Source organism: Dinoponera quadriceps, unplaced genomic scaffold (assembly GCF_001313825.1).
Source record: "Dinoponera quadriceps isolate SergipeBrazil2010 unplaced genomic scaffold, ASM131382v1 scaffold717, whole genome shotgun sequence".
In the NCBI taxonomy this organism is placed as follows: domain Eukaryota; kingdom Metazoa; phylum Arthropoda; class Insecta; order Hymenoptera; family Formicidae; genus Dinoponera; species Dinoponera quadriceps.
The window spans coordinates 1,236,438-1,264,211 of NW_014555639.1; the positions used below are offsets into that span (position 1 = coordinate 1,236,438).

Below are 27,774 nucleotides of genomic sequence, written 5' to 3' on the forward strand. Positions count from 1 at the left end.
AGGGCTTTTTTGCTTAAATAATCTTAATTATTCTCAAAATTTGATTAAAAATGTCACTTTTGTCACTATTTTAATATCTGAGAGGTCACTTTTTGTCACCTTTTCTGAGAGCAGTCACTATTTCACTTTTTTAGTTCTGTTCTGGCTGCGCTGGAAATGTTTCATATAATACAATAAGAATGATCCTGAAAGCCAAGTTTTGCGGCACGTTCGCGCGTTGTAGAAATGGTCCCCAATATAAATTCCACACAGGAAAAGAGAGAGAGAGAGAGAGCGTGTCGTACGCGACACGGAAAGAGGAAAGGGATATTAATGCGCGAAATTCAACATTCGCGGCACGGAGCTGAAAGCGTACCATCGCCGCCGCCTTTCGATCCTTGCCATCGGAAAAAACCTCCCACATCCGATCGAAAGCAGATTACGAAAATAGATTCCTGTTTTTCGACCGAGCGCGGTGATAAGCGCAGGATAAAAAATTGTGTCACGCGGTCACCAAGACGAGCGTACGCCCGGCTCACAGCTGCAGACGCGGCTCTTACACTTCAACTCCTCGTATTTAACGAGCAGCCGCTTTGAATCGAGGGGGTGGTGAGTCGCGAGAGTGATTCTCACCGTTGAATTGTTCAACAGCTGAAACGTCGCGATACGATTTCATGGATGCGATTTCGAGACACCCTGTGCATAATGGATAGACCGGCTTACCTTGGAGTACATTAAGCTCAGGGGTAAACTCATGGCGATGCTGAGGAGCCACACGATGATAATCTTCAAGATTACTCTTCGTCTGGTCTTGTTGCGCCCGAACTTCATTGGATAGCGCAGACTCAGGTAGCGGTCCACGCTTATAGTGCACAAGTGCATTATGCTCGCGGTACAAAACAGGACGTCGAGGCAAATCCAGGCCAGGCAATAAACCGACGACAGCGGAAAATATCCTGCAAACAAAGTAAATCATCCCCTCGTATACTCGGAACGCGGGCTAATTAAGCCTTAACTCAATTAGCGGCGTCTTGACTCGTCCGGATATATTACAATTTCACGCGACACTTCGTCCTTGTCGCGGTTTTTATTCGTACGCATAAAAATGCCGGTGCTCCCTACATATTTTTAATATTACGACGCAACGTGTATTCATACAGAGGTTACTCTTAGCGCTGTTTAATACAATAATCAAAATTAATAATTTCTCTTTCCCTTCCTCTCCTTTTCTCGCCCGTTCCGTACGGAAAAACATATCTATGGAAATGTACTCTTTTAAATATATCGCGGAGATCAATTTTTATTTATCGTAAAAACAATCCCGTATTTTTGATATCATAAATATTGGATTTTGCGAGATGTTATGAATATTAGACATGTGAAAATTCATTTATCGTTGATTGAAACCGTTATCGGCGTGTCTCGACATGCGTAGCTTAATATCGAGGTGATATCGATACTGGCATGCCCGATAACGATAGACAAGCAATTTGCATGCGTAGTTTGTTAAGTAAACTTCGTAAAGGGCGCGGCAATTTTCCTCCAATCTCCGCTAGATTGCATTCGAGGCAATTCGGCGTCATTCGATATTAAATTTTCGACGATACACGTAAATGGTGGAATATTATTGCAAATAGAAACGCCGTTATCCCGCGAGATTGATGCTACAACGATCTTCCTGTTTCTCTACTCCCTTCAACTTTGTTTAATAATTAATTTTCACAGCAGCTTTCCCAACTTCCGCGGGGACTTTCGTCCTTTTTCAATGATTCATTTTTGCAAACTGCCAAAGGCTGTAATTAATACGCCCACTCTACGTTAATAAACGTTTTACGTTTAATGAACGGAGTCTGCAAAAACTTTAGTTTGCCGAGCGCAACTTCCAAAGGTTACTCGCTAATCATTTTACTCGTATAATTAATATGTAATAAATATTCTCACTTCGCAGTTCTCGACGAGCGAAGCTGTACTCTTTATTAACGTGTAAGTAGGGGTTTTACCAAAACTAAGCTCGGCTTAACGGCGGTGATCCGACGGTGATAAGAGCGTTATCTGTGTTTTAAGATACGAATTAAGGAGTTCGCATTTTTATTTCTGAGCGCGAATGTGTGTAAAAAGAGATAGAATCTCATTCCGCGCTCGTGTTTCCCGTTTCAACAAGATTCTCGTCAACCGCAGGCAAAATCGGCCTCTCGGTCTCTATTGTACGCTCTGAAATGCCGATTTATGCCGATGGATATTGCAAACAAATCGCTCGCGGCGCGATGTTTGTACAACGGTGGTGTGAATTATAAGTGGGGCTTTCTTTGGGAATAATTGATCCACTTGCGCGCGAATCGCCGGGGATGGGCGACGACGGTTTTGCAGAGTGGCTAAAATCACGAGGGTACACGCGAATGCATTAATAACCGGTGAAATACTAGATCGTCAGTACACAGAGATAATCCGGTGGCGCATGAATATGCAGTTCAGGGTGCCCGGGCACGGTAATTTCGTTCGACACGCGGAGTTGTGTTAATTCCACGCTCTTTCGTGAATTAACCGCTCGACTGTCGCTCCGTTCCAGGAGATGAGAGAGATAGAGGCAATAGAAAGAGAAACAGAGAGAGAGAGAGAGAGAGAGTCGTCCCCGGAACAGTCGTCCTTGGGGAGGACGATCCCGCGAACGCGACACCACGCGCGAAATTGGCATTACAGCGTGAAATTTAAACTCCTCGACAAAGACAAGAGGACTTTGAGTTGAAGGATTAACCGTTGTTTCGCTGATGGTCCCTCATCCATTGAGTAGCTCTCGCTTGATTAATCGGTGTACATTCAAGAGTTAATCCCGTTACCGTTCGCTGTACACACGCAGAACGTATTAGAGAGACGTTTGATTCTGTTGCGAAGGTATCAAGTTTGAAAAAGCGAAGAGATTATTAATTAATATTATTTGCGGAGAAGATGGAAGTTGAGTTAATATGACGATAGCCAAAATAATATGACGAACAAGCCAAATGCATTTCGAAGGACAGAGTTTCTGAAAAATTTCTGACAGAATTTAAGAATCGAATCTGGTTCATTATCGAGTCGAAATTTTGGTTTGGTAATGAAATTTTGGATTGCAAGTTGAAGACCGATTTCCCGGACGATGAGCCGTCAATGAGAAAAAGAGAGAGTCGTACACGAGTCTCGGACGAAGACAGATGTATGATGAATCCGGGCGCGAAATTAAAAGATTTTACCGATTAACTCAGAAGCGTTGTAAATGGCTTTTATTAAACGCGAAGATTTCTTAAACGCGTGTCTTGATTTTCAAAATGTTACGCTCACGCCCGAGAATAAAAATGAAGACACATGGATATAACCACTATTATTCGAATATTAGATATGTTAACATAAAGGACATCCAATGACTGAAAAATGACCAGCATATATAAATCTTTTAAATGACGTTACATTGACGTTCTTATGTCACGTCTTTACGACGTAATATTTCGGTTCTATGCTTTATTTCATGTCAACATTAAAGTCTAAAGAATAATGTTAGTTCTTAATCATTTTTAGTTGTCTTTTTTCAGCATATAAATTATAACATTTTACTTCAACGGGGTCGACATGTGGGCCTTAAAAGGTTAATTTAACTAATCTTTTATCTCCATGTTAATTTTTCACCCGTCGCTATCGGTTCTCCCTCGAACCCGAATCTTATTCTACATTTCGTACTTATTCCCTGACGAAGAATCATTCTACAAGGAAAGGTTATCTAGCATCTCGACTTACCAAACTGGCGTCGAAATCGTTCCTCCGTCTTTAGTGTGTACTTACTTCCTCCCTTTATTTCCGTGCTTGTCGACTGTGTTTCGTGACGCTATCATATTAAATAACGCGTCGCGATAACGGGCCTGTAAGATCGCGTCGCACCCGATAAGCTGTGATAATTTAATTTCGATGAAAATTTTATCCACGAGAGACGTGGCGCGGATTCGTGAACGCACGCAAATGTGGCGCCACGAAGGCGCGCGCTTCGGCCACCTTCGGCGATCGTCGGTCGGTCCCGCCGTCAGATCGAGCGCCACAGCGATCGCGTCGCAAGCATTCTCCCGTTCCTCCCTTTATTCTTCAGTATTTTGGCCGAATTTTTCGTGAGTATCGCGATCCCAACGTATAAAACAATGCGTACATAGATCTCCGACAATCGTGCATGATATGTCCTAATTCTGCTGCAGATAATCCGTACGAGAAGCGAGAGAGGCAAGCGAATCTGCACGCACCCTCTCTTTCTCTCTCGCTCGGTCACCTTCGTCGATACATTCCTGCTCGTTCTCGTCGTTTCTCCAGCTTTTTGGCTGGATTTTCGCGAGCCCTCGTCATATACTAAATACTGCGTCACAGTAACAGGTACGTGAGATCACATCGCGCCCGATAAGCCCCGGCAATTTCAATTCCGTAATAAATAGCAACACGATCCGTCGATTCAGCGAAGGCACGCGAACGTACGACGCCGCGAAGTCGCTTCGGTTATCTTAATCTTCTCGGCCGCCATGTTGACTTTTCGCGGTTTGCGCGCGTAAACTCCGCTATACGTGGTCCCGTCGCATTACGATCGTGCTGTGATCGTCGTAGCCGCGGATATTATATTTCACCACATATTTTATCGTCGCGAATACGCGTATCTATATCGCGACGCACGCCGTATTCGTTGACCTTAGATCAGTCACGACAAGAGATATTTACTTTCGCTCGAACTTGTTTCCTTTTTTCATCTGATTCCGAGAATCTCTTTTGAAAGGAAGTTTGTGGGATTTATTCACGTTGATACACCAACAGATTGGTTATAACTTTATTTGGAATTACAGATCGCGCGTTCGAGTGAGAATCATGAGTATGTCGAGTGGAATTTGGCGAGAGGAATAAGAACACCAGGAGGAGGAGAAGAGCTAAGAGGAGGAGTGCTTCCTGTAGATGCAGCTACGAATGGTTATAGACATGGAGAGAACTTCAAATCCCGAGTTTGGTTAGTACTAGATGATAGTATTCCTCAAAAATTCGTCTGAAATAAATGGCACAAACGATGATTATTTCAACACGTATGGTCACAAAAAGATTGCAACACATTTTTTTATGCAACGCATCTCGTATCCAGTAGGAAAATGTATCTCCAGATAATTGCTAAAAAACAAATTTTTCTATTGAACACGAGATGCGTTCCGGAATCAATAAAAGAAAGTGTTGCAACATTTTTATGACTGACTATACAGAATAAAAAACATTTTGTACTTGTGTTAAAATCAGTTCTTGTTAAAATTTGTGTGTTAAATTTTTAACATACAATTTAACATATTGTGTTTATATCATCTTAATGTATTTTATGTTGATATTCCCTCTCGATATTCTATATGTGTAAATGTTAAAACATTTTATACTTATCAATTAACATATGGATGTTTAATTTTGTGTTAATTTTTTACATAATATTTATGTTACTTTTTAACATATTCATTTTGGGTTAAATTAACACAAAAATTTATGGATCGTTTGAAATCTGTTAAATTTAACCTAAAATTTTTTCTGCGTATCCGCAACTCGAAAATATGATTCATGATGCGATAACACGTATGAATGCACTTTACAAATTCGTTGAATGAGAAATAAATGGACCCAACAAGTTTTTAGCTTCTTGGCGAGACGACAAATGCGAGAACGTGTTAAATGATCGTCGTCTTTAGAAATTGGAATTCACTGGGACTGGATTACGAGCTTGGAACGCATGAAGTAACCCGTCGGGTTTAGAAATTAGATGTCGCGAAAACGCGGATACACGCGAAAGTTCGAAGTAATCGTTGTGCACGACAATTAGAATTTGTGAAACGGGGAGTGCACACGAAACGGTCGCCGACACGCAAAGTTGGAATTCCTGAAACGCGGGAATACGCGACGGAATGTGCGAAATAACCGGCGCGTTTAAAAATAAGGATGCGTGTGGCACTTGGAAATACGTATAAAGCCCGACACAACGAATGCGTTTAGAGATTGAAGTCTCGTCCGACAGGCGGACTTCATAAGCACGAACATATGAAATCGTTATCACGTGTTGGGATCGGAATTCGGCGAATGGAAATACGCGAACGTACGAAATATAGTCGACGGGTTTCGAAATTAGGAGTTGCTTATATGTACAAGCGACCGAAATTGTCGGGCTAGACATGAAATTCCGCGGAAAATACGGGTACGTAATACGTGAGCGTATGTAATAATTGACGTGCTTTAAAAATAAGATTCCGCGAATCATAAATACGTCGAAATTCCATATAATCGCATCGCATTTAGAAATTAGAGTTCACGCAACGGGAATACACGAACGTGTGACGTAATCGTCGCGTTAGGAATTGGATTTCGCGAAACGGGAATTCTCGCCTACATGTGAAATGTGTATATAATTTGCCGGATTTTAAAATTAGAATTTGCGTAATAGAAGTGCGCAAATGGACTGAATGATTGTCAGATTAGAGGTTGAAATTTATGAAGGCGTACGCGAGCCTGTGAAATAATTGACGGGTTTTAAAATGCAGATACGTGAGTCGGGAACGTTTAAAATTTCGATAGCCATCGCATTTCGATATCTTACGCCACACAGTATGCATATTAAGAAATTTGGTATTAAAAATGGATTAATGAAATTTTTGTGTTACTTTAACAAGGTGAACGTGTTAAAAAGTAATATGTTAACAAGGTAAATAAATGTAAATTTAGCATATATTTTTTAATATATTCCCCAAGTTAAAGTAACACAAAAATTCTAATAGATCGTTTTTAACAATTAAATCAATTCAAATAAATATTAATTAAAAATTTTATATCAATTAAGAATTTTTTATTATGCGCGTAAACGCAATCGTATATTGATGATGGTTAAATAATAAAAATGTAATTATGTTAGTCGATAAGTACTAAGCATAAGAAATTTGCAAAAATTAGAAACAGATTACAATTGTATCGTTTCACGACGTTCCTTTAATTTCTTTCAAAATGCTTTATTCTGCAATTATGTCCATAAAAAAGGACTTGTAAAAGATCACGCTGTAAAGAGTTAAGTATCTAAAGCGCCGAAGAATCCGTGATTCTTCCAGCGAGCATTGCACTGCATCTGCGAAATAAAATTGCGGAACGAATTACTGAGCGACTCATTTCCACCTCTGTGACGGAAGTATATTTACAATTAGGGTCCCTTTTTGCGAAGTTGAAAAAAAAGTGAAAACTAACGAATCCCTGTTTTACTTTCATTAACGTCGCGCGATGGACATTCGTTATCGAATTTTTCGCACTCGCGATGTTTAATTCGCGCAAATCGCTTTCCGCGCGCGTAAAATTAAAGTTACCAATCGCGTAAAAAATTGTACCCACTAATTCGCGGTACAGTAAAAATAATTCCCTAAACTTCTGTTCTCCCCGCTTGTGTTTTTCATATTCAATTAAATTTGAATTTCAATTAATTGTATAAAATCTATTTTAATATAATTTCCTTTGTGTTATTTTCTCCTTGTTATTTTTATTTCGTCAACTAGATTTATGCATCAAGCTGGAATTAACTTGAATTAAAAATCTTGCTCGCGACTAATCTGTATTTTTCTATAGAGGAGATGGTGATATTATAGCTCTTCCATTTACATTTTGTACAATAACTTTATTAATAATCAATATTTTTAATTAAAAACTTAACAATTACATTCGTCAAAGTGATAGAGAAGTAAAATGTTAAATAACGAGCAAAATATTCAAGTGCACATTTATTTGTGTGATAATAAGCTCAAATTTAAGAAGAACCAGGAAGCATATATCATTAAATATTAAAATATATTCTGAAAATATTTCTTGAAAATGAAACGCTCGAAAGTAAAAATTCGTTGTAACAAGTGCTCGTTATTGTGCATTAGTATATTAGCACTACTATTAGCATAATGATTGGAAACAAATTATATAGCATAAGTGATCGTTAGAATTTGTCATCTAATAGCGGAGATATTAAGGACTACCATAATACTTACAGAAACTAATAATAATACTACTTTCCCCTCTAATAACATCCGTGGAGGGAGTACACGGACGAATCTTAGATCATATATTCAGAAATTCTTTCCAGTCGGAAGTCCGCGTTTTTCGCGTTTGATCGAATTTAAATTTCGGCAATTTCTCCGGCAAATCGATCAATTAATGTAATTGAACTTCATTCCACACCTCGATTGAATCCGATCATCGCGCATAGATACGTTCCTGCTCACAGGAGATTCGATGAAGGACTCAGATTGCTCGAAGCAATCTCGCAAAAGCCGCAGACACACCGGAAGCCGTACCTTCCTCACGAAAACTCGCGCATCGAACTGTCATATATTCCGCGAGCTTTCATAAAGTTATGCGAAACGCGTCGTCGAGTTTCGCCGTTTGACATTGCAGCGTGATGTGCTCCCCGCACGCTGCATCTCTGCGCATTATTAAGACAAGACCCAAGAGGAAAGTTCCATTGTTATCAACAGCGATAAGCTAATTAGAAGCCCGACGCGCCTTCAGCGTCGAATTTTCCTGTCACTTCCCGCGTTTACCCGACTCGCGTCAAGAATTTCATCCTTCAACTGCTCCTGTCCTTGCTATCAGATCAATCGTGATGAAATCTTGATCTTTATTAGCATACTTTGTTTTTTTTATTATCATATTTGTGAAGAAACATTAATTTTGCAACTACATCTTGCAACGCATTAATCTTGAAAATGATATTTAGGAAAATATATTTATATTATCATGGATATATTTCTCCTCTCTAACGAATTATCCTTCGATTAGAGAAAAATTCTATTGAGAGATCAATTGATTTCTGCTCGCTTATTCTGTACTGGAAAGAATAGAAACCTGTCTCATATTTTTTCGAAATTTTCTTGAAATTATAACGAAAAAGTGATACTTGCAGCGATAATCCCGATAATCCGAACTTCGTCGTATTAATCGCTCGCCGAATATTACGGATGTTAAATATTTCGCGGAGATAATCTCAGTTGCAATATTTTCTTTTTTCTAATAGAGGATTAATTAGAAAATTAAATTCCGACGAGACCCGATAATTGTACAGGTGGTGATCGAAAATCGATATCCCCCTTTCTGCCGTCCGTACTTCCGTTACGTTACGTCACTATCGATTTAGCCTGTGTCAATTTGACACTTCAAGTTTCAAATTTACTTCGTCCCTATTCCCCGTCGCTTATGGGCTATTGTACGTTTTAACAATTCCGTCGGACCTATATATAGTGGTCTATAGTAAGTTTCGGAGGATCCACGGATTTAACAATGCGAGGATTACGATAAGAGAGATAAAGGTATGAGCCAGGAGTAATAGGATCTTGGCTTGAAAGGAAAAATCTAATCTATACCTCACTTATACATGTACAGGGTATCAGTCAACTGTTTTATTTAAAAATAGAGAGCTCTTTCCTCAAAAAACGACACACATTAACGTAAAAGCACACAACTCACAGAATATTTTTCTAAAAGCTGTTATTGAAATATTAACACGTAATATTTTTTTCATTGATACGTTTCGGAACTTTTCAGCTCTATTTTCTTTAAATTCTCCTTTCATTATTGAATAGAGGAACGTTTTTGACGTTCTCTCTCTCTCTCTCTCTCTCTCTCTCTCTCTCTCTCTCTCTCTNATATTCGAGGTCCTTAATAAAAAAATCAAACGACACGTTCTCGAAATCGCGCCCTTTTCAATATTAAGTGGCTCACATGTTCTCTCGGAAGTGCGGTCAACCCAGACCACCCTGTACATCCTCCTGCATTCCAATTCGCGCGACGAAAGACGGGGATCGATTTGAGGGCTCGAAGTAGAATAGAAGTGGAGATTAATTTGGAGGATCGAGGTGGGAATCGACGTGAAGGATCGGGAATGTCGCTAAACCGACGTGCGATAGTTCGAAACGATTCGGGATGCCCAATCGAGGTACTCTCTTTCTCCTTCCCCTCCTACTCCCTCTCTCTCCCTCTTTCTATCTCCTCCGCCTCTCTTTTTCTCTCCCGGCTAGATGGAAAAATACAGTCGCCGCTATCGATTGCGCCGACTACCTGGCGCACTTTTATGAGTCTGTGTGGCCTCGCGCGTGCGAGTGTGCGCGCATTTTGTACCGTTTTCATTCTATCGAATATCTACGAGCGGCCACGCTCGCCGCGGCTGCTGACCCGCGGGATATTTGTCCGGACCGGTCCGGGACACGTTATTCCCGGTCGGAAGGCGGCGTCATAAATCACCGACCACTTTGTTCCGTCGAGCGCGCGAGAATATCGCGCCGGGTGGCGCGCGCGGCCACGTGCAAGAACTCCTCTTTTTCCCCTCCCTTTTCGCGCCCATCGTCGCTCGCAATTAACCCTTTCCAGCCGTTATTACTGAGGGACCGCGGTGTTTCCCGTCGGAGGTTCGAGAGAGCTGTCCCGCCGAATCGACGCCGAAGATCGGGAGATTATTATCGTCGCGCTCCTGCGAGTTTCGATGAACTTTAACGAAGCCTTCCCTCCCCTGCGACGTCCGTCTTCCGCGCGCACAATTACCGAGTTGGGTTCATAATTTGGAAAGCCACTCGAGATATTCGTTTCACGACCCACGCTATCTCAGGATCCAAGGGCTCGCTAGACCCCCTCCGCCCTTGTAACATCGCACGAGGTCTCGGAGCTCCAATCTGAAAGAGATAAAAGCGACACAGCGAAGTTCGGAAGTTCAAGGATCCAGGGATCCCGAAGAGTTCGAGAGACGCCAGAAATTCCGAGAGGGAAAGTCCGATTCGGAATGGTAGTTACGGAGGGTCCCGAAAGGACCAGCAGTAGAGAGAGAGAGAGAGAGAGAGAAGGATCTTTTCCTGAATCCCCATACTCATTTCCTAGCTTATATCCCTCGCGCTCTCGAGAGGGGGTCATTTCGAAGGCAACGTTTCGTGAGAGCGATGATCGATTTAAGGGCGAGCCCGTCGCGACGGGATATTTCGGGCCGCGCGTTTATCCTCACACACAGACTGTGTGACTCGTACACCGTTCGCGCATTTAGCGTTAAACACCACTACCTGATCCTAAGCTTGCGAGGATCGTGGGTGTGTATGACGTTACCTCAGCTTGAAAAGCAGACAGCCACGCTTAACGTCGAACGGCACGGGCGCAGTACAGATTATTCGCCGGTGATTTGTCTGTGCGTGCGTTATACGTCGATCGTAAAAGGGCAGATGAGCGTGATAGTACAGCGACTGAAGTTAGGCTTATTTTCAGCGCGCATTTATAGCGCCCTCGGCTATGAAGCCCGCGTTTATGGGAGCGCCGCGTCGCGATTGGCTGCTGGGTGCGCCGCCATTTGATTTTACTACGCTCCGGCACACACACACACATATATATATATACACATATGCATACACTCTATCACATTTTACTACGTCGCTTTTACTTTTGCCTTTCTGATGCATTTTACTTAGCGCGCGTTTAACACTGAACGCAGCGATTCTTAGGCCGGCCGGAGTAAAGGCGCTCGCGCGGGGCTAATGAAGCTCAGAATCAGGCGACCACGCTTAACGCTAAATGCGCAGTCAATATACAGTTCCCACCGGTTTATCCTGAAAGGAGAAACACGCCGGCGAGAACCGCCCGTCGTGCTCGAAAGTTTGATCGCTCCAGGCACTCGAACGCTTCGCAGCGCCCTGAAAAGCCTCGCCGTCGCGCGATCAATGCGAAGCGCGATTTTACAAAGCCGCCGTTTTCTCGCCGAACGCCTCTGTCTTCGTTCGATCGCGATATTTATAGCGCCTTTTTTTGTTGCCAGATGTTGGGACCGTAATGGATTCCCTGAGGTCTATCGCGAGCGAATACCGAGGGTAATCTTGAAAATCGGCCTGTCCGCTTTTCGATCTAACAGCGGCCGATTCAGAGAAATTTTGCTATTTACTCGCGTCCATCAATTATCGTTCATCACTTTTTCATGTGCTGACATCGTTACTTCCTCAGCGATACTCGATTTACTAAGGTGAATGTCTCAATTAGTGACGAAGTAACATCATCGTGGAAATAAATTATTATAATAATACACGTGTTGAGTACGTAACATTTATTTTATTCGAAAGTTTAAACTTTTGGGATTCTAATTAATTTATATATATGTTTTCAAAAGTGACAGAAGTATCATTTACAGACGTGTAACTGATTCTGTCCCAATCTGTGACACATGTATGCCTATATTACTGACAGGTGACGAATATACGGACAGTTCTATTCCTGATAGATAACAATCTTTATTCGAATGTCACAAATTGGTATAGAATGTCATGAATGTCCCGATCGCTGACTTAAACGTGACGACTTATAGCTAAGAACTCACATATATACGAGGGCAGTCCGATAAGTACTTAGCCTACAAAAGAAAAACAAAAATTTTGGAAAAGTGGCGATTTATTTCTCAACATAATCTCCTTTTAGCTCGATACACTTGACCCAGCGATGCTCCAACTTCTTTAACCCATCTGAAAAATACGTTTTCTCGAAGTCTGCAAAGTAGGTCTCCATAGCGGCGATGACCTCCTCATTCGACCAAATTGGTCGAATTGGACTACGAACTATTGCCCCATCCACCGTATTCTCCAGATTTGGCCCCGTGCGACTTTTTTTTTGTTTCCAAACTTGAAAAAGTCACTCGCCGGGCAGAAATTTGAGTCGAATGAGGTCATCGCCGCCACGGAGGCCTTTGCAGACTTCGAGAAAACGTATTTTTCAGATGGGTTAAAGAAGTTGGAGCATCGCTGGGTCAAGTGTATCGAGCTAAAAGGAGATTATGTTGAGAAATAAACGCCACTTTTCCAAAATTTTCGTTTTTCTTTTGTAGGCTAAGTACTTATCGGACCGCCCTCGTATATGTATATGTTACGTGCTAAATTTGGAAGAAGTAAGTTATATATTTATATTTTTCAGGATAAATATAGAGATATATTATTTGATTTATTAAGAAAAACAGATGCGATTGTCACAAATTGGAACACTGTCACTAATTGGGACATTCATTATGTTACTTTCAGCTTTTCCAATTTCTTCAGTCTGAAATCCTTCTCACGATGCTTTTTCCAGAGATTTAGAGACGTAAAATCTTCCCTCGGGATTTCACGTGGTCTCAGCGCTTCGATTTATTATCATTTGCGTGTAAACGCGCGTCAAGTGTGTATAATGACAATAATTTGGAGCTTTTGTTGCGCGATAAATCGATATGTGAGGAACGCGCGTCACGATTTATCTTTCACAATATCGCGCATAGCTCGTTGTGGCTTATCGACACGAATGACCTGACACGAATATCGTTCGGAATATCAGTAAATAATTCGCTTCTTTCTCACGGCAAGAATTTGCCTCGCTGTTTATACGTACAGCGCCGCCCGAAAAACCTGCCGCATTATTCTGAAAAATGGTTTAAATAAAAGTAACTCGGCTCGATATGAAATCGCAAATTATGCATTCCACGCTGCCGCCGCGGTTTCCATTTAAATTTCCGAAGGCGGGACCTCCCTCCGACCCTCCAGTTAAGTTCCGACGTGTTACCATATGGAAAGTAACGGACTCCTTCGTACTGTCTACAGCACACGCTGAGGATCGGAACTGCTTCTTTCAGTTTCAAAGATATCAGTTTGTAACCGTCTCAATTCCTTCTTTATGCGCTCTTTGTATTTATATTTTATTTTATACACACAAGCTTGGGAATATGAAATGAGGGAGAATTACTTCTCTTTACAATACTAAAGGGACTACGTTTCTATCGTTTTGTTTTATTTGTATATGTATATGTGTGTGCGTGTGTGCATGTGCACAAACGGGAAAGAGTTTAATTGATTTAGTTTCGTGTGTATGGAATCCGTAATTTACTATCAACGTCTCGAAATAGGAACATCTCGGTAAAAATGTTATTTCGGTGTACTCTCGTTTCTGAAATGTTTAGGAACTACGAGACCTCTCGTGTGTCTTCGTATTTGGAACTTTTGTACAGGTATAAAAGCAAAGATCGATACTACATAAATAAATAAATTTCAGAAGAGGGGCCGCTTGGATTTGGTACGTAAATCTCATGAAATATGAGATACGTTTATACACGTATCCGATTCTAAAATAAGTCACCGAACTTTGCAGAGGCCTGTGTTTCTTTATCGATTTATAGTTGACATTTCTTCAGCAAAAACGTGACGCACAGTGTGATCGTTTTCCTGCTTCTCTTAATATGCAACGTTAAATATATTAAGAGGCTTTAAAATAAAATTGTTTTGCAAACGGAAATTGCGAAGAAATCTAATGAAACTTTGATCGTCTCTGTGTATTTTCACACTGTCGAAGGTCGATTCGCGAGAGGCCTACCGCGACCGACCATATTTGTCGTGAATGCAAAGGGATGTTGACGTTTACAGATAGAAATTTTGCCGGCAAGTTGAACTATCGCGGAATTGTGTCGCGAATTGTGCAACTTCGAATTCGGGCGATGTATTGACACGTCCCGGACTCTCCTTCTTTTTCTTTTCCGCTTGATGGATTCACGATGGAAATAGCTCACCGCGAGTACGAAAATTCCTATTCAGTGTCCCCTTTATTCTCCATTGCTCCTCTTCGCTTCTTCTATTCCCACGCCCGCAGGAACGAGGAGTTAAGAATTCGAAGAACGAAAAACTTCCAAAGAGAATCAAACGGCCGGGTCGTAAAAAATTCAGCAAACCGGGGACTCGCTATCGCGAAATCACATTTGCGCGTTCGCGAAAGATCTCAAAATTGAAAGGATTAAAAAAGTTGTAATAGCTGAAAGCTTGGGCGGGCAAGAAATCGGGTAGTCAAAATTTCAGAGTAAAAGCTTTTCGACGTTGTAACTTTGAAAAATGTTTAAGTCCAGATCAAAAGATGGGAAGGCTAAGAATATGGAATATTAGAAATTTGTTTTCAATTCTATTCCTAATTGATACATTATAATTAATAATAATTAGTATCTAAAGAAATATTGAAAAAAAAAATTAGGTAAATATCTTAGGAATTTGAAAATAAAGGAAAGGAAGGTAAAATGATGACTTTAAAGTTTGCTGATTTTTCTTCATTTTTAGCTTAAAATAAAGTTACAAAAGAGTCGAGGATTAAAAGTTTCAGGTATTGCAATTTGAAGAAGTTATAAAATTTACTAGCTTTTTAATTAAAAAATTTAGAAAACAAAGAGCTCGAGGCGGGAAGATTGCAGGCAGGATATGAGACGTTGTATAAATTGAAAAGATTTTAACATCAACATATAGGAAATAAAAGAATCGGGAATAAAAACAGAGTTGCGAAATATTAAGAGAGGATATTTCAAGGCGCGAGGCGCAGGGCGGGCGTGCGAAAATCTGCCGGTGAATTTGATTTTGCAGGCTCATAGTGAGTGCTATTAAAGCGTATCGCGTTGCTTTTGCATCACGTTCCATCACTTTTGAGTGCTTAATATGGCCGCCATCGCACCATTAAGCATATCGATGCGGCCTTTGCGCCACTGCAAATTTCGATTAACGGATGGCTTCGCCGATGCATAATAACAAACGATTCGCTATTCACGCTGAGTAGTAGCTTGGTGATATCGACAGGATTCGTGTTTGCCATGATTAATCTATCAGTGGCTCGCGGAAAATGAATACTCGATTCTTAATGTTGTAGGGCTGCCTTCGCTTTTAATTATGAACGACTGCTAAAATTGAATTTGCTGAAAACTTGTGAGTTGTGACTTTTTCCAAATGTCGTAAACGTAAAAGATAAATGTATCCAAGAATTTTCTATTTCTAGTTTTTTGGTTTTCAGAATCTTTGATTCTTCGATTTCTCACAATTTCAAATTACGTTTTACAAAACATCGTTTTAGAAATGAATTATGTTGAATGTTGAATTTAGAGAAAAATTAGGATGTATAATTATTACGGTGAAATTTAATATGTTGAAATTTTCAGTGTTGAATTCCTGGTTATTTCCGTCATCTAGTTAAGAAAGACGCGGAACTGTCGGCAGGGATATTCCTTCGAAGTAGACTATTATCCTCGAAAGCTTGGAGGAGACTTCGAGTCACTCGACCAGATTAATCACTGACGCGCGGAAAAGCGTCGCGACGGTCAGTGACACGACAGCACCGATATCGAGTCATTAATAATCCCTTTTCTTTAATGGCATCCTCCGGAAATCTCGCGCACAAAGAACCCGAACCTGCCCATAATGAACTTTTTTTATATTGCGACATAATTTATAGATCCTCCCTCGTCGATTTTTTCCACGCCACGTGGAAAAATTTTATTCTTCGATCTTGTATATGCACACACTGATTTTTAGAAAATAAATTCAAGTTAGCGTCGAGTTTTCTTGTACAGTATTTTTCACTGTAACTGTAACTTGTTACTTTTTCAAATAGCAGAGATTCGACGAACTTTTTAAGAGAAAAATTCCTTCGCTTGAAATATCCTTACGTAACGATCCAAGTTTGAATTTGAGGTCAATCGTTGCTCGAGATCGTTTAAAATCACCTGTAGTCTTTTTATAGGGGACAATTATCACGGTATTTCGCGATTATTATTCCATAACAGATTTTATGGCTTATAAAAAAAGGGTGATCCCAATCCGACTTCGAAACGAGGTACTCAATGCAGCAGTCTGAGCGTGTATTAGTTGATACCGCGTTACGTCGCGAAACGGGAATTAACCCCATCGCGATAAACTCATTCTGAAATGACCGGGCGATTTTTCATTTCATTTGAAGAATGGTCTGGTGTGCAGCCCATTACCAACTGGAAGTTCACGACCTCCCTCACCCACGCATCCGAAATAGGTTTCTCCCTCCCACACGAGCCTCATTCGTCTAACCGACCTACCATAACGTCAAGGTTTCACTCGTCCTTCTCGCAGTCTCTGGTCGCTGAATGATCGAAACGCTGTCGCAGTCACTCCTTTCCTGTCACTCTTTTCTGTCATTATCTATTATAATTCACGTTATACATTATAAGGGAGACCGAGGCTAGTTTTTACGACTACAGAGATAAGTTGACACATTGCTTATACCTCGGCTAATTTTCTAACAAATTACAGGATCAAGCAAGTTGGAAGTGCAAAACCATCCTTGACATATATAAGTTGCATTTCATCAAAATGATTTCTTCTACAAATTTACTTTAAAACTTTTCAGTACATATTTTTTTCTATTGCCGAAGGATTGTATCTTAGAATTATACCAAAGGCGCAAAATGCTATACAGAAAAGAACAAAAAGATAAAATGTAAAAAGTGTGCCAACTATCCCTGGCCTCTCTTACGTTGAAATTGTCGGTCATTGAAAAGTGAGTTCGGTTGGGTCTACCTGCCCCGATGGGTAACCAAACACGTTTTGGCCGAAAGAAATAGAATTTCTGGTTAGACAGAATGAAATTTTCTTCGTGAGAACAAGACATTTTGTTTCCTTCAGCTAAAACGCCTTCAGTTGCTCGTTATCAGTTGCTCATTATCAGGTGGATCCAATCAAATTCAGTGCGCGTCTCCCGTTTCCTCCCTGCCAAGCGTTGACTTCGCATAACGAAGTAAACGAAGACGAAGCGTCGGGCTCGATTTCGCAAATCTATCGCGTCGGGATTCCGACTCGCTGAGATTACGGCGCCGGCGGCGTCAGTTCCTGTATTTATCGAGGAGCGAGAGACTCGCGTGAATAATGCCGCGGCGATGGCGCGCGCACACACCCTCTCCGACAAATGACATGCAACCCCCATTTACTCTCCGCTACTTCTGGCCGACTTACAGCTTACAGCCAATGCGAGCTATATGTCATCCGGCTCGGCAAGCGCGGCCGATCGTTAATCCCTGCCCGCTCGTTTCTCGTTACTGTCGCAATAATGCACGCCGCGCGCGCGCTCGTTGCGTTTCCGTTCGCGGGATTACATCGTATTACAACGTGTTGTAGTAACCGCGCTTGTGTGTATTACATCGTAACCGGCTGCACGGCCGCAGCGAGTGTGTAGCTAGCTGTTCGCCGATAAATGCAGTTCCTGGTGACGATTGCCGCTCGTTTCGCGTTTTACGTTCTCGCGAAGCGATCGAGGCCGAACTTTAATTTCGGGGGAACTTTAATTCGCGCCCGCGCGAAATCCCACCTCCCGCGATCTCCGCGTGTTTCCGATTTGCCTGCTCGGAATGGGATTAAACTATCGACGCTGATGTTGCGATAACAAATGCGACAAATGAATTTCGATAATTAACGATATTATATACGTCGTGTTTGGTATAAACGTTAACGTGCGCGCGTGTCGTTATTCGCTTAACCGATAGAGATTTGAAAAGCTTCGTTAGAGAGGCAAAAGGTATTTTAAAGGTATCGTTACATGACTGCGTACCAGCAGATGTGCTAATACGTCTTTCTAATTCCAAGCTTAATTTCTCTTATGTGAGATTCACGTATAATCTCGCTTCAACTTTGGAATCAGAAAGGTATACCTCGTTGAAAAAACATCAGATGGTGATCAATATAGAAAATCCATATGGAATCTCACGGTTGCCACCGGGGATTTGCGCCAAAAATTCAGATTCTAGCTAACAATCCATGTGGATTCCTGTATGAATTTTCACACACCATGTGAATTCCAATATGGATCTTTATGTCACTTTTCGTCACTTTTTCTTGACAAATAAGTAAAAAAATTTTACTCTATCTATCGTCTAAAATGGATCACTATAATCACTTTTTTCCTGAGATACTATTAAATTCGTGAAATATCGGCGTTCTATATATATATTTTTGGAGATGGAGATCTGCGAAGTTTCGGTCGTGGGAATATACCGAGGTAACGCGGCTCGATCTCGAAGTGCGGCGCCGGTGATAAATCGATCGCTCGCAGATCGAAACGCGAGTAGTAGTTGAGGTAATGAGCTTTCGCTACGTTATCAAGGATTCGAAGAGAAGCAAGTTTCCGTTATCGGGCGGAATCCTGGGACTCGAGGAGATTGTGGGCGTTCGGTATCCGAGGCGATAAGCCCCCACCAGAGAACTATGTGCGTTGCAGCAAGATCCTTGAGTTTTTTGTTTGCTGGAATTTCGGAAGTTGAAGCTCGCCTGAGCGAGGATCTAAACAGTTAATTACATTCACGTGTTAAACGTCAAATTCGAAAGATCGGCTGTTGTCGCGCACGTTCGGGAAGTTCGAAATTGAACGATCGGGCCGGCTGGAAAGTACCTGACATTTCACCGAGTGACGAATCGACACACGTCCTTTCTTGCCGTGCGTGTGTGTGTATCGACGATAATTCGAATTACGATTCAGTTCCGAGAAACGTTCGAGCGCTGGAACACACACACACACACACACACACGAGATCCACGCGAGACGAACGGCGAAAAAAAGCCGTTAAATCGAATCCCATTCGCGGACACTCGGTATCCGGCCGAATGTCCGGTGAAAATCGAAACTGCGGAACCACGTCGGTTTATCGTATGCCATCGTGTGCCTTCAAAGAGTTAAACCCGTGCGAATTTTCGTACCGAGTATGCAAAACAAGCGGGCGGAGGGGAAGGGAGAAGGAGGTGGCAGAGCAAATTGGCACTATCGATCCTGCCATAGCGCGAAGTACAAGTGGATAAGCCAAGATATCTCGAGTGGCAGCCTGTACACCGGGTGATTCGCAATGATCCGACCTATCACATTCACGCCTCCCGCCGACAAAAGCTGTCGCGACAAAACGCGAGTCGATGGTCCTGCGTTTCAAACCTCCCTCACTCACTCTCTCTTTCTCTCTCTCCCTCTCTCTCTCTTTCCTCTTTACCTCCTCCGCCTCCCTCGCACCCTCTCCTCCCTCTCGCTCTCTTTTTAACAGCGAACTCTCAAGGGTTCGCGCAAACATTTCGCCTCGCATTCATTCGAGAGATCGATCACCGTATTGTTCCGTTTTCAATACAACGCCGTCACCGCAACCCGGGAAAAGTGGCGAAATCTCGAGAAATTATGTTACCCGGCGCGAGGACAGCGTTTCATCTCGTCATCGTTGTCCTTTTTTTATTTTTCACGTGTACAACGGTTTCGGGAGGCTCTGGTATTCAAATAGATTGCAAGACACTTCAACCGCTTTCTCTGAGAGAAACGACAAAATTGAAAGAGTTTGCTCGAGTTGAGTAGAATTAATTGGAATTAAAATTAAAAAGCTGCATTAAATTTAAGCTTGCAAGTCCTTTAAAATATCTCCTTATTTTTGGAGTGAAAATTTTAGTTCCTCTTTTTCTTTCCGTCGCGAGATAATCGTGAAATCTTCGCCGGGACTTCGCGAAAAGTAGGAGCAATTAAAAGCAAATTTACGGAGTTAAACGCAGTTTCTCTAATTCTCACGCTTTTGAGAATTTCCCCTCGTTTCTGAAATTAATTTTTTGATTTTCAGCAATTCTTTCCTTTTTAGTATTTTGTACGTTCTCGCGAATTAAAACAAAAAGATCAGAGTTATTTGGACTTAATGGAAGTTTGATGCATTTTACTGATCCGTATTTATGTATTTGAGTTATAGTCTATACGCGGATTTATAATTTTTAGTGGGAAGCGATTTCCGCTTAAATATATTCCGATTTATCTATCAGAATTTTCTGTCAGAAATGTTTCAATGCGTTATTATTGACGTGGTTTATTAAAAAAAATTCGACTTGCTAGTTATTGTGGAAACGTCCCGTTTTATACAAATCGATACGTGTGATACGTGAAAACATTCCGCTTTACATCTCGATTATAAATATTTGTAAGGTAGAAATATGCAGGACGATTGAAATATTTGCAAAATACAAACTTTCAAGGCAAATGCCGTGTTTAAGGATTGATTTTCTACCAGAGCGTGCAATTTTCTTCGTGATAATATTTTATTAAGCAACATCAAACCATCGAAACATTAATTTTTTCTGTCATGAACCATTACCCTTTGAAAAGCTAGTTTCGTTTAACATTTAGTGCGGATTTCCTGTGAAGTGAATGTCACTTGTAAGCAGAGCAACAGTAATATGAGCGCAGTATTTTAATTTGCATTTAAAAATACTGAAAATTGCAGTGTACACAGTTCGTTAAGGAAGTTATTTAAAATTCCACTTTTATTTGAAAACTACCGGTTTAATTATCAAAAAGTCGCTTAATTATATCACAAATGTGTATTTCGCGCAGATATATTAAACTCTGAAATGCTTGCGACATTTTCCAAAAATTTGTCAAATTCTTTGATTATTTAGTCGATTGGTCCGCGCGTTCTGCCAGAAATCATTGCGCCGTAAAAATTCTTATCAGGTAAAACTATGTATATTATTTTTTAATATTCGCGGTCACTCGGTAGACGGTCGCCCGTATAATAGCTATATATAGATATATCGATGGAATGCAGGATTGCCGCCATAGACTGTCCACAAGAACCGCTCCCTAATTAAACAGCCTATTATCGAGGTAGGCCGAGTGACGATATCTCGTCAACACGCGTTGATTAACTTTCGTCGAAACCGTCCGTCCATTCGCACGCATCTGAGCATATCAGAAATATCGTCGTAATATTTTAACAATGTCTTTCATCAGCCAATTCATTCGTATTCACACTTGAATAGTAACGAAGCGCTATGGTCGGGCACCGTTCCGAGTAGTCGCGAAGTGCTATAGTCAGACATCGCTCCAGTAGTTACGGATTACCGTAGTCAGACAATGCTCCAGTAGTTAAGGAGTGCTATGGTCGGACATTGGCCAAATAGTCGAATAATGGAGAACCAACCAAGATAGACGTACAGTGTGTCAAAGAAATTCTTGCATAAAAATTTGAAGTAAATTTGTAGTAATAAATATTTCATAATTTTGAGTTTCAAATCGATTGAACCACATTTTGACGAATGTAGCCGTCAAACTTTCAATTAAAAATATATATTGATTATTAACAAATTTACTATACTAAATGTAAATAGGGGACCATAATACAATCTTCTCTTCTATTATTTTTATTTGTGTTAATATATCATACAAAAGAGCACATTGTATCTTAATACACCGTAACAATCGCGTGTCTCCATTGTTTGTATAAATTTATACAACCGAATATTATAGATAGCACGACGTATTGTTAAACATTTGTTATTATTCACGGTACAAATTTGTAATGATATCTATTGTAAATAATACAAATTTTTAGTGATGTTGCAATATTTGCGCACGATCAATAAGAACGAGAATGCATCACGGTAATCCTATTACGATCACACGTAACTATTTTGTCAAAAGACAGTAAATACAGCGCCAATGAGGGTGCTTTTAATTAATTACGAATGATCGATACATGTCATTACATTAATTGTAGGTGTTACGTGTAATTAATTACGCGAATTACGGTAATATCGCCCTTTAATGCAAGTTCATTGGCAAAAAGCGGGAGGTTTCAAAAATCGATAGTCTGTTTATTCTCGATTAGTTTGCCGACATAAGTAGTTAATTAAACATGTACACTTTTTCCTTCTGTGAGAGAGAAGCGTCTCCTGCGCTCTATCGCCAATATTGTCGATATTATCGATATTAGTCACGCGTGAGGACGCGCCGATGTGTCATGTAACTTTATTAAAAGGGCCTTTCCGCGTATAATAAAGTTAAGGACAGGTTTCGGCTCCTGTTCGTTCGTTAGCTCGGCTCGCTGGCCGTGCCTTGACGAGATACGAACGTGTCCTGTCGGCGGGACACTTACAATTAACCGCGTATTCCCTCGCGTGTCCTGCTTCCGGAGGACCAGTTTAACCAACGTATACACACGCCAGGATCAATCATTACTCGCCCATCGCCTCCTCCTTCCTGCTTTTGTGGCTCGTAAGGAATTAATTCGTATATTTGCGTATTAACTGCCACATTCCTTAATCTTATTCATTATATTTTTTTTCAAAGGATATATACGACAAACGAGATACGTCGATATTTTTATTTGCATTTCATAATCAGATGATAACCAAATAATCAAATAAATCATAATAAGATGATCAAATGATATTAACAAAATAACGATAATTATGTTAGGATTTTGATGTTCTTGAATGATCGAGGATTTTCTCCGAGAAACTCCCGCGTATGAATTCTCGGATCGTGAAAAATCGTTACAATTATAATGTCGGACCTATAAATCTTTAGCTATCTGACGCTCCCAATGTTGAGATTTCAGGATCTTTTTCTCGCCGTCTTGTATTTCTCCGTCCTCCCTCGGGGACGGAGACTTCACACCCTTCCTTGAAATTATCGCGTTATCCACGCTTAATCGGCCGATCTCCCAAAGTTTCCCGGTGAACGAATAATTATACCTGATGAATATTCCATTTGATCCTACTTCGTCCTTCCTGTCCTTCGCTCGCCTCATTAAGAACCGCCATTCTGAAATCTATTTCTTTGCTAATGAATCTTTGGTCTCGCGAATTTTTCACTCTTCATATCTTCACGCTAGTAATTATTTCGTCGCGAAAAGTTCATTAACTGAGGGTGCGCGCAGATTGGCAGGATCTCGCGATCCTCGTTGTCGATTGTCGCTATCCCTTCGCCATATCCTTCGCCATCGAATTGACGCCCCTCGAGTCGAATGGACGATTCTTGAATCAGAATCACTTTCAAATCCTCAAAATATGTGATCTCTCAATTTCCCTTTGGAGTTTTTTCCTTAGCGCGACGATTGCATTCAACGATCGCGCTTGCGCTCGGCCGTGCAATATTTCTCCTTAATATTTAAGAAACGTAGGCTCTCGGTTACACGCTTATTACACGGTTGAACCGCTTCATTTCGCGAAAGAACGAGAAGAATCGGCGAATCGCGTGTCACGACGAGGTCTACTCTCGTTGTGAATGCCGGCGGACCACCATTAATGCACGTCGCACACGTAACCGCGGACATGGGTGTCCTTAAAGTGGAAGGAGGGAAAGAGAGAGAGAGAGAGAAAGAGTGAAATCAGAGTCCGTGAGTGACCGGTGCATGGGCACAAGTTCTTCCTTCTCCGGAGGGAGCAGTCAAAGCGGCAAATCCCGTGGGCACGTGTAGGTTATTTCTGCGCATCGATCCCCCGTTTCCCTGTTCATTTCCCCCGCGCGCTCGCCGGTGGTTTCTTTTGTGGGCCGTCGGCGCTGTGCCTATATTCGCTCCCGGCTCGGCTAAATTAAGTCGTCGTTTCACGCAACCAACCACGTGGTGCGTGCGGCGGAAGAGCCACGAATCGCGATTAAAGACGCGGTTTAATTAACCGTAGAAAAGGCCGCTCCTCGTCTTTCCCATGAAATTCTTCCCTCGAATGCTCGATACGCGTATTTTTTTATTACTCATCGTTATTACCTGACCGGCCGATGACTCATATCGCGGTGGCGCACTTATCGTCGACGCCGATCGAGGAAATGAATAATGCTTTTACATTCTGTAACGAACGTGGGTGTATAATTAACGGAAAGCATGAAGAGTGAAACCTTTGCATCCACACACATACACACACACACACACACACAAAACACGAGGCGGGCGTGTTTAAAAGTATTCCCTTATAAATCCTCGTGCTCTCTTAATGAATTTCTCAGAGTACGATCAAGTCTTTGCGTCACGGAAAACCCCGCGAGGGAAATTTACGATGAAATTTACAATTCCGCCGAGCGTTGATCATAACGAACTTCCTGCACCTTTCCTCCCCCTCACCCCTCTCTCCCTCGTATAAAAACGGGTTTCAGTTTGCGTCGCGAAGGAGTTAATTGACGTTTTCATTCAGCCGACGATTCCTCGAATCACCCGGCCGATACACGGGGGGCACGTATCAATGTCAGAGACTGCTCGGTATCGCAGTGCGAGTATCGTAAGCATCACTAGTCACCTGCCACGCTGATCCATTATGCATAAGCGCGCTCGTTTCGGCCAACAAAGAGCCTTGAGCTCCTCCGAAGCGACTCGTAAAAGCGAGCCACCTATCACGCGAGAAGACCGATGCGAGCCCGTGTAATGTCGGCGATAAATAGCGCGGTTTATGCGCCCTTACGCGAATTCCGCCCGCTTGCCAAATTGCTCGAAATAGCTCGACCGAACTCGGCAGCATCCTCCGTCCCGCGGCTTTTTCCGCCTTACGTCGATCCTTTACAATCCCGGCACCACCGAGAACGAGAGAGAGAGAACGGAGAAAGAGACGTTTCATTCGGCGAGAACACCGGGGGCGAATTTTTAACCCTTTTGTTCCCGGCTTCTCCAATTACGTAAACACGGCAACCCCGGCGATAAATAGCGTCCTTACGCGAATTCCTCCTCCCCCGAACCGTTCTCTGCGAGACCGTGAATAGCGTCATTCTCGAAGGGTATTCTTCTCGTCAATTCTTTCGCGGATGGGCGCTGTACATCACTCGGAACGCGGTGGGAAATCTTTTTTAACCCATTCGCCACCGGGCTCGCCGAACATGGATGTTACGATTACGCAGTGGCGGGTCGGCGGGCATTTCGTTTCGCGATGGGACGCGGCAGGAAGGAAGCGTCTCCACTATTCGCGATAAATATTTTGTTTCATAGCTGTATGTGCCTGTACATATACTATATACGGCGAGCAAATGGTATTTAATATTTACTGTTACATTTACCCTCGAGATGTAAAATATTTATCGCACGTTTCGCGCGACATCGTGGATAAGTAAGGTGACCATTCGCCGCCTTCGCCGCTGAAATATGTTTTCTATTTCAACTGCCAACTATTTTTTTCTCCCTGTCCCTGACACCGGCGGACACGGTCGCGCCGGCGACAAATAACGCGGTTTACGCGCCCTACGTACGATTCCCGCCTCTTTCCCCTCGTACCGCTGGAAATAGGTGGCCGGCATTTTATACGGCGCACCGGACAATTTTTAACTCTGGGGTTTCTCTTTTAGATATGAACATAATATTGCCTGTGACAAATGGCACTGTTTGTACGCGGCCTCTCTCCCTTCCTCCCCCGTTACCAAATAGTTGGGAATAGAGCGATTGGTCTATAAATAGCGTTCTACTGTCCCTCAGGGTTTTGTTTCCCAGCGAGTTTCTATTGGACGCGTAACGTTTCACCGCGGACGCTCCGGGTATTTTTAACCCTTCCCTTCCAGATTCTCGAAATATGCACGTAATTCTTCCCTGCTAATAACTTTGAAATTTATGATTTCATAGTTATCCCCGATCGTTAGCTATCGTGAATACTATCGTTTGCGTTCGGTAATTAGTTACGAGCAAATATGTTTGAAAAGTGGAATAAATGTATCTTATTAAGTAGAATAGACAGATATAAGTCAGACGCAGCGAGAGAGAAGGAGACGAAGGGAAAGTCGATAAGTTGATAGATTCTTTTATACTTCGTTTATTACTTGTGTCTACTTTTGATATTTCTACCATTATTGTCTAAAAAATAGTTATAATTTTATTAAAACATATAATTATTAATGGACAACTAATAATAAATACTAATAAATAATAATAAACTAATAATAAATAAGATTTTCTTAACAATTACAGGGTTAAATTAAAAAGCTTGAAGGAAATTCAAGATAATTACGGCTTGTCTTTGTTTCTAATTAATCCTTTTAATAATTAGTAAAGTCGAGAAAATATAAAAGAGAAAAGGTAATGAAAGTGTCGAGAAGGAGAAAGGGAGCATAAAAGTATACATAATTATATGTACTTGTAATTAATGTTTTTAATGAATAAAATGTCAGCGCGTCAAGGAAATTCGAGATTATTATTACGGAGAACTCGTATCTCCTTCTAATTAAGATTTCTAATGAACGAAGAGTCGGACATGTAATTTCCATTGCGAAGCAACACGTAATCAGCCCGAGAAGAAAGAGTTTGCATTTATCATTTAACATTTATTACATCATCGTTTGTTAAAGATAATAGTTTATATAGCTATATTAAACATTAAATCAAATATTATACGTTAAATATTTGACTGAAACGCATGTTTGCGAGCATGTGTCATTAAATATTAGATATTAAATATCGGAATTTAATATCACCAAATATCAAATACGTATCGAGTTGTGTTCGAGTATCGGGACACGGGTAAATCATCCGGATCGCGGCTTTTCCTATTGTTAACCGTCGACACGACACGTCTATCGCCGCGAATATCGTGCGGAAACCCGGGGGAAAAAGGAGCTCACCTCGGACGAGGGTAAGGATACCCAGCGGCATTACCAAGACGGCAACCATGAGATCCGTGATGGCCAAGCTCATTAGGAAATAATTAGTGACGTTCTGGAGCCGCTTCTCCCAGGTGATCGCCATGCACACCAGGATATTCCCCGCGGCTGTCCCTAGCACGAGGAGCGCCAGCATCGCCCACCAATTGTTGAATTGCCCTGCCTCGTCGTGGCTCGTGCTCGTCTCCAAGCCGATCTCGCTGGTGTTCGCAGGGTCCCACAACACCAGCGAGTCCTCGTAAGGATCCGTCTGGACGATACGCACCGTCGTCGATGTCGTCATCGCTCAGTCAGAACTTCACCCACTGAAACGCGTACTTTTTCTTTTTTTCACGGCACGCGAGGACTCTCCATCTGTGAAAGCGCGCACTGTGTTAGGCTCGTCGAGGGACACCATCAGGCTGGCGAGAAGATTTATCGGGATAGCCGACGGTTGTTGTAACGGATTGCGGTTAACAGTCGGGAACGTATCGTGGGATCTGAGGATTTACGAGGTGGGAAGATTACGAGGGATGTACGTGCTATAATTAAGTTAAATTAAAACGAGTCGATTTCATAAAGAGGGGCGTTATGAAACCGCGAGCTGGGAAAAAGGAGAGCCCACGT

At 41.8% G+C, this 27,774-nt stretch overlaps 1 protein-coding gene across 1 annotated transcript; it reads right to left on the minus strand.

Annotated features, from left to right (window-relative positions):
- Positions 1 to 489: 489 nt before the first annotated feature.
- Positions 490 to 27,669, minus strand: LOC106745057 (5-hydroxytryptamine receptor 2A). Its single transcript, XM_014620312.1, has 3 exons — positions 27,130 to 27,669; positions 703 to 935; positions 490 to 570 (listed from the first exon to the last, which is right to left on the minus strand). Exons 1-3 carry the CDS (start codon positions 27,449 to 27,451, stop codon positions 490 to 492), a joined length of 636 nt encoding a protein of 211 aa, XP_014475798.1. The 5' UTR covers positions 27,452 to 27,669.
- Positions 27,670 to 27,774: the final 105 nt, after the last annotated feature.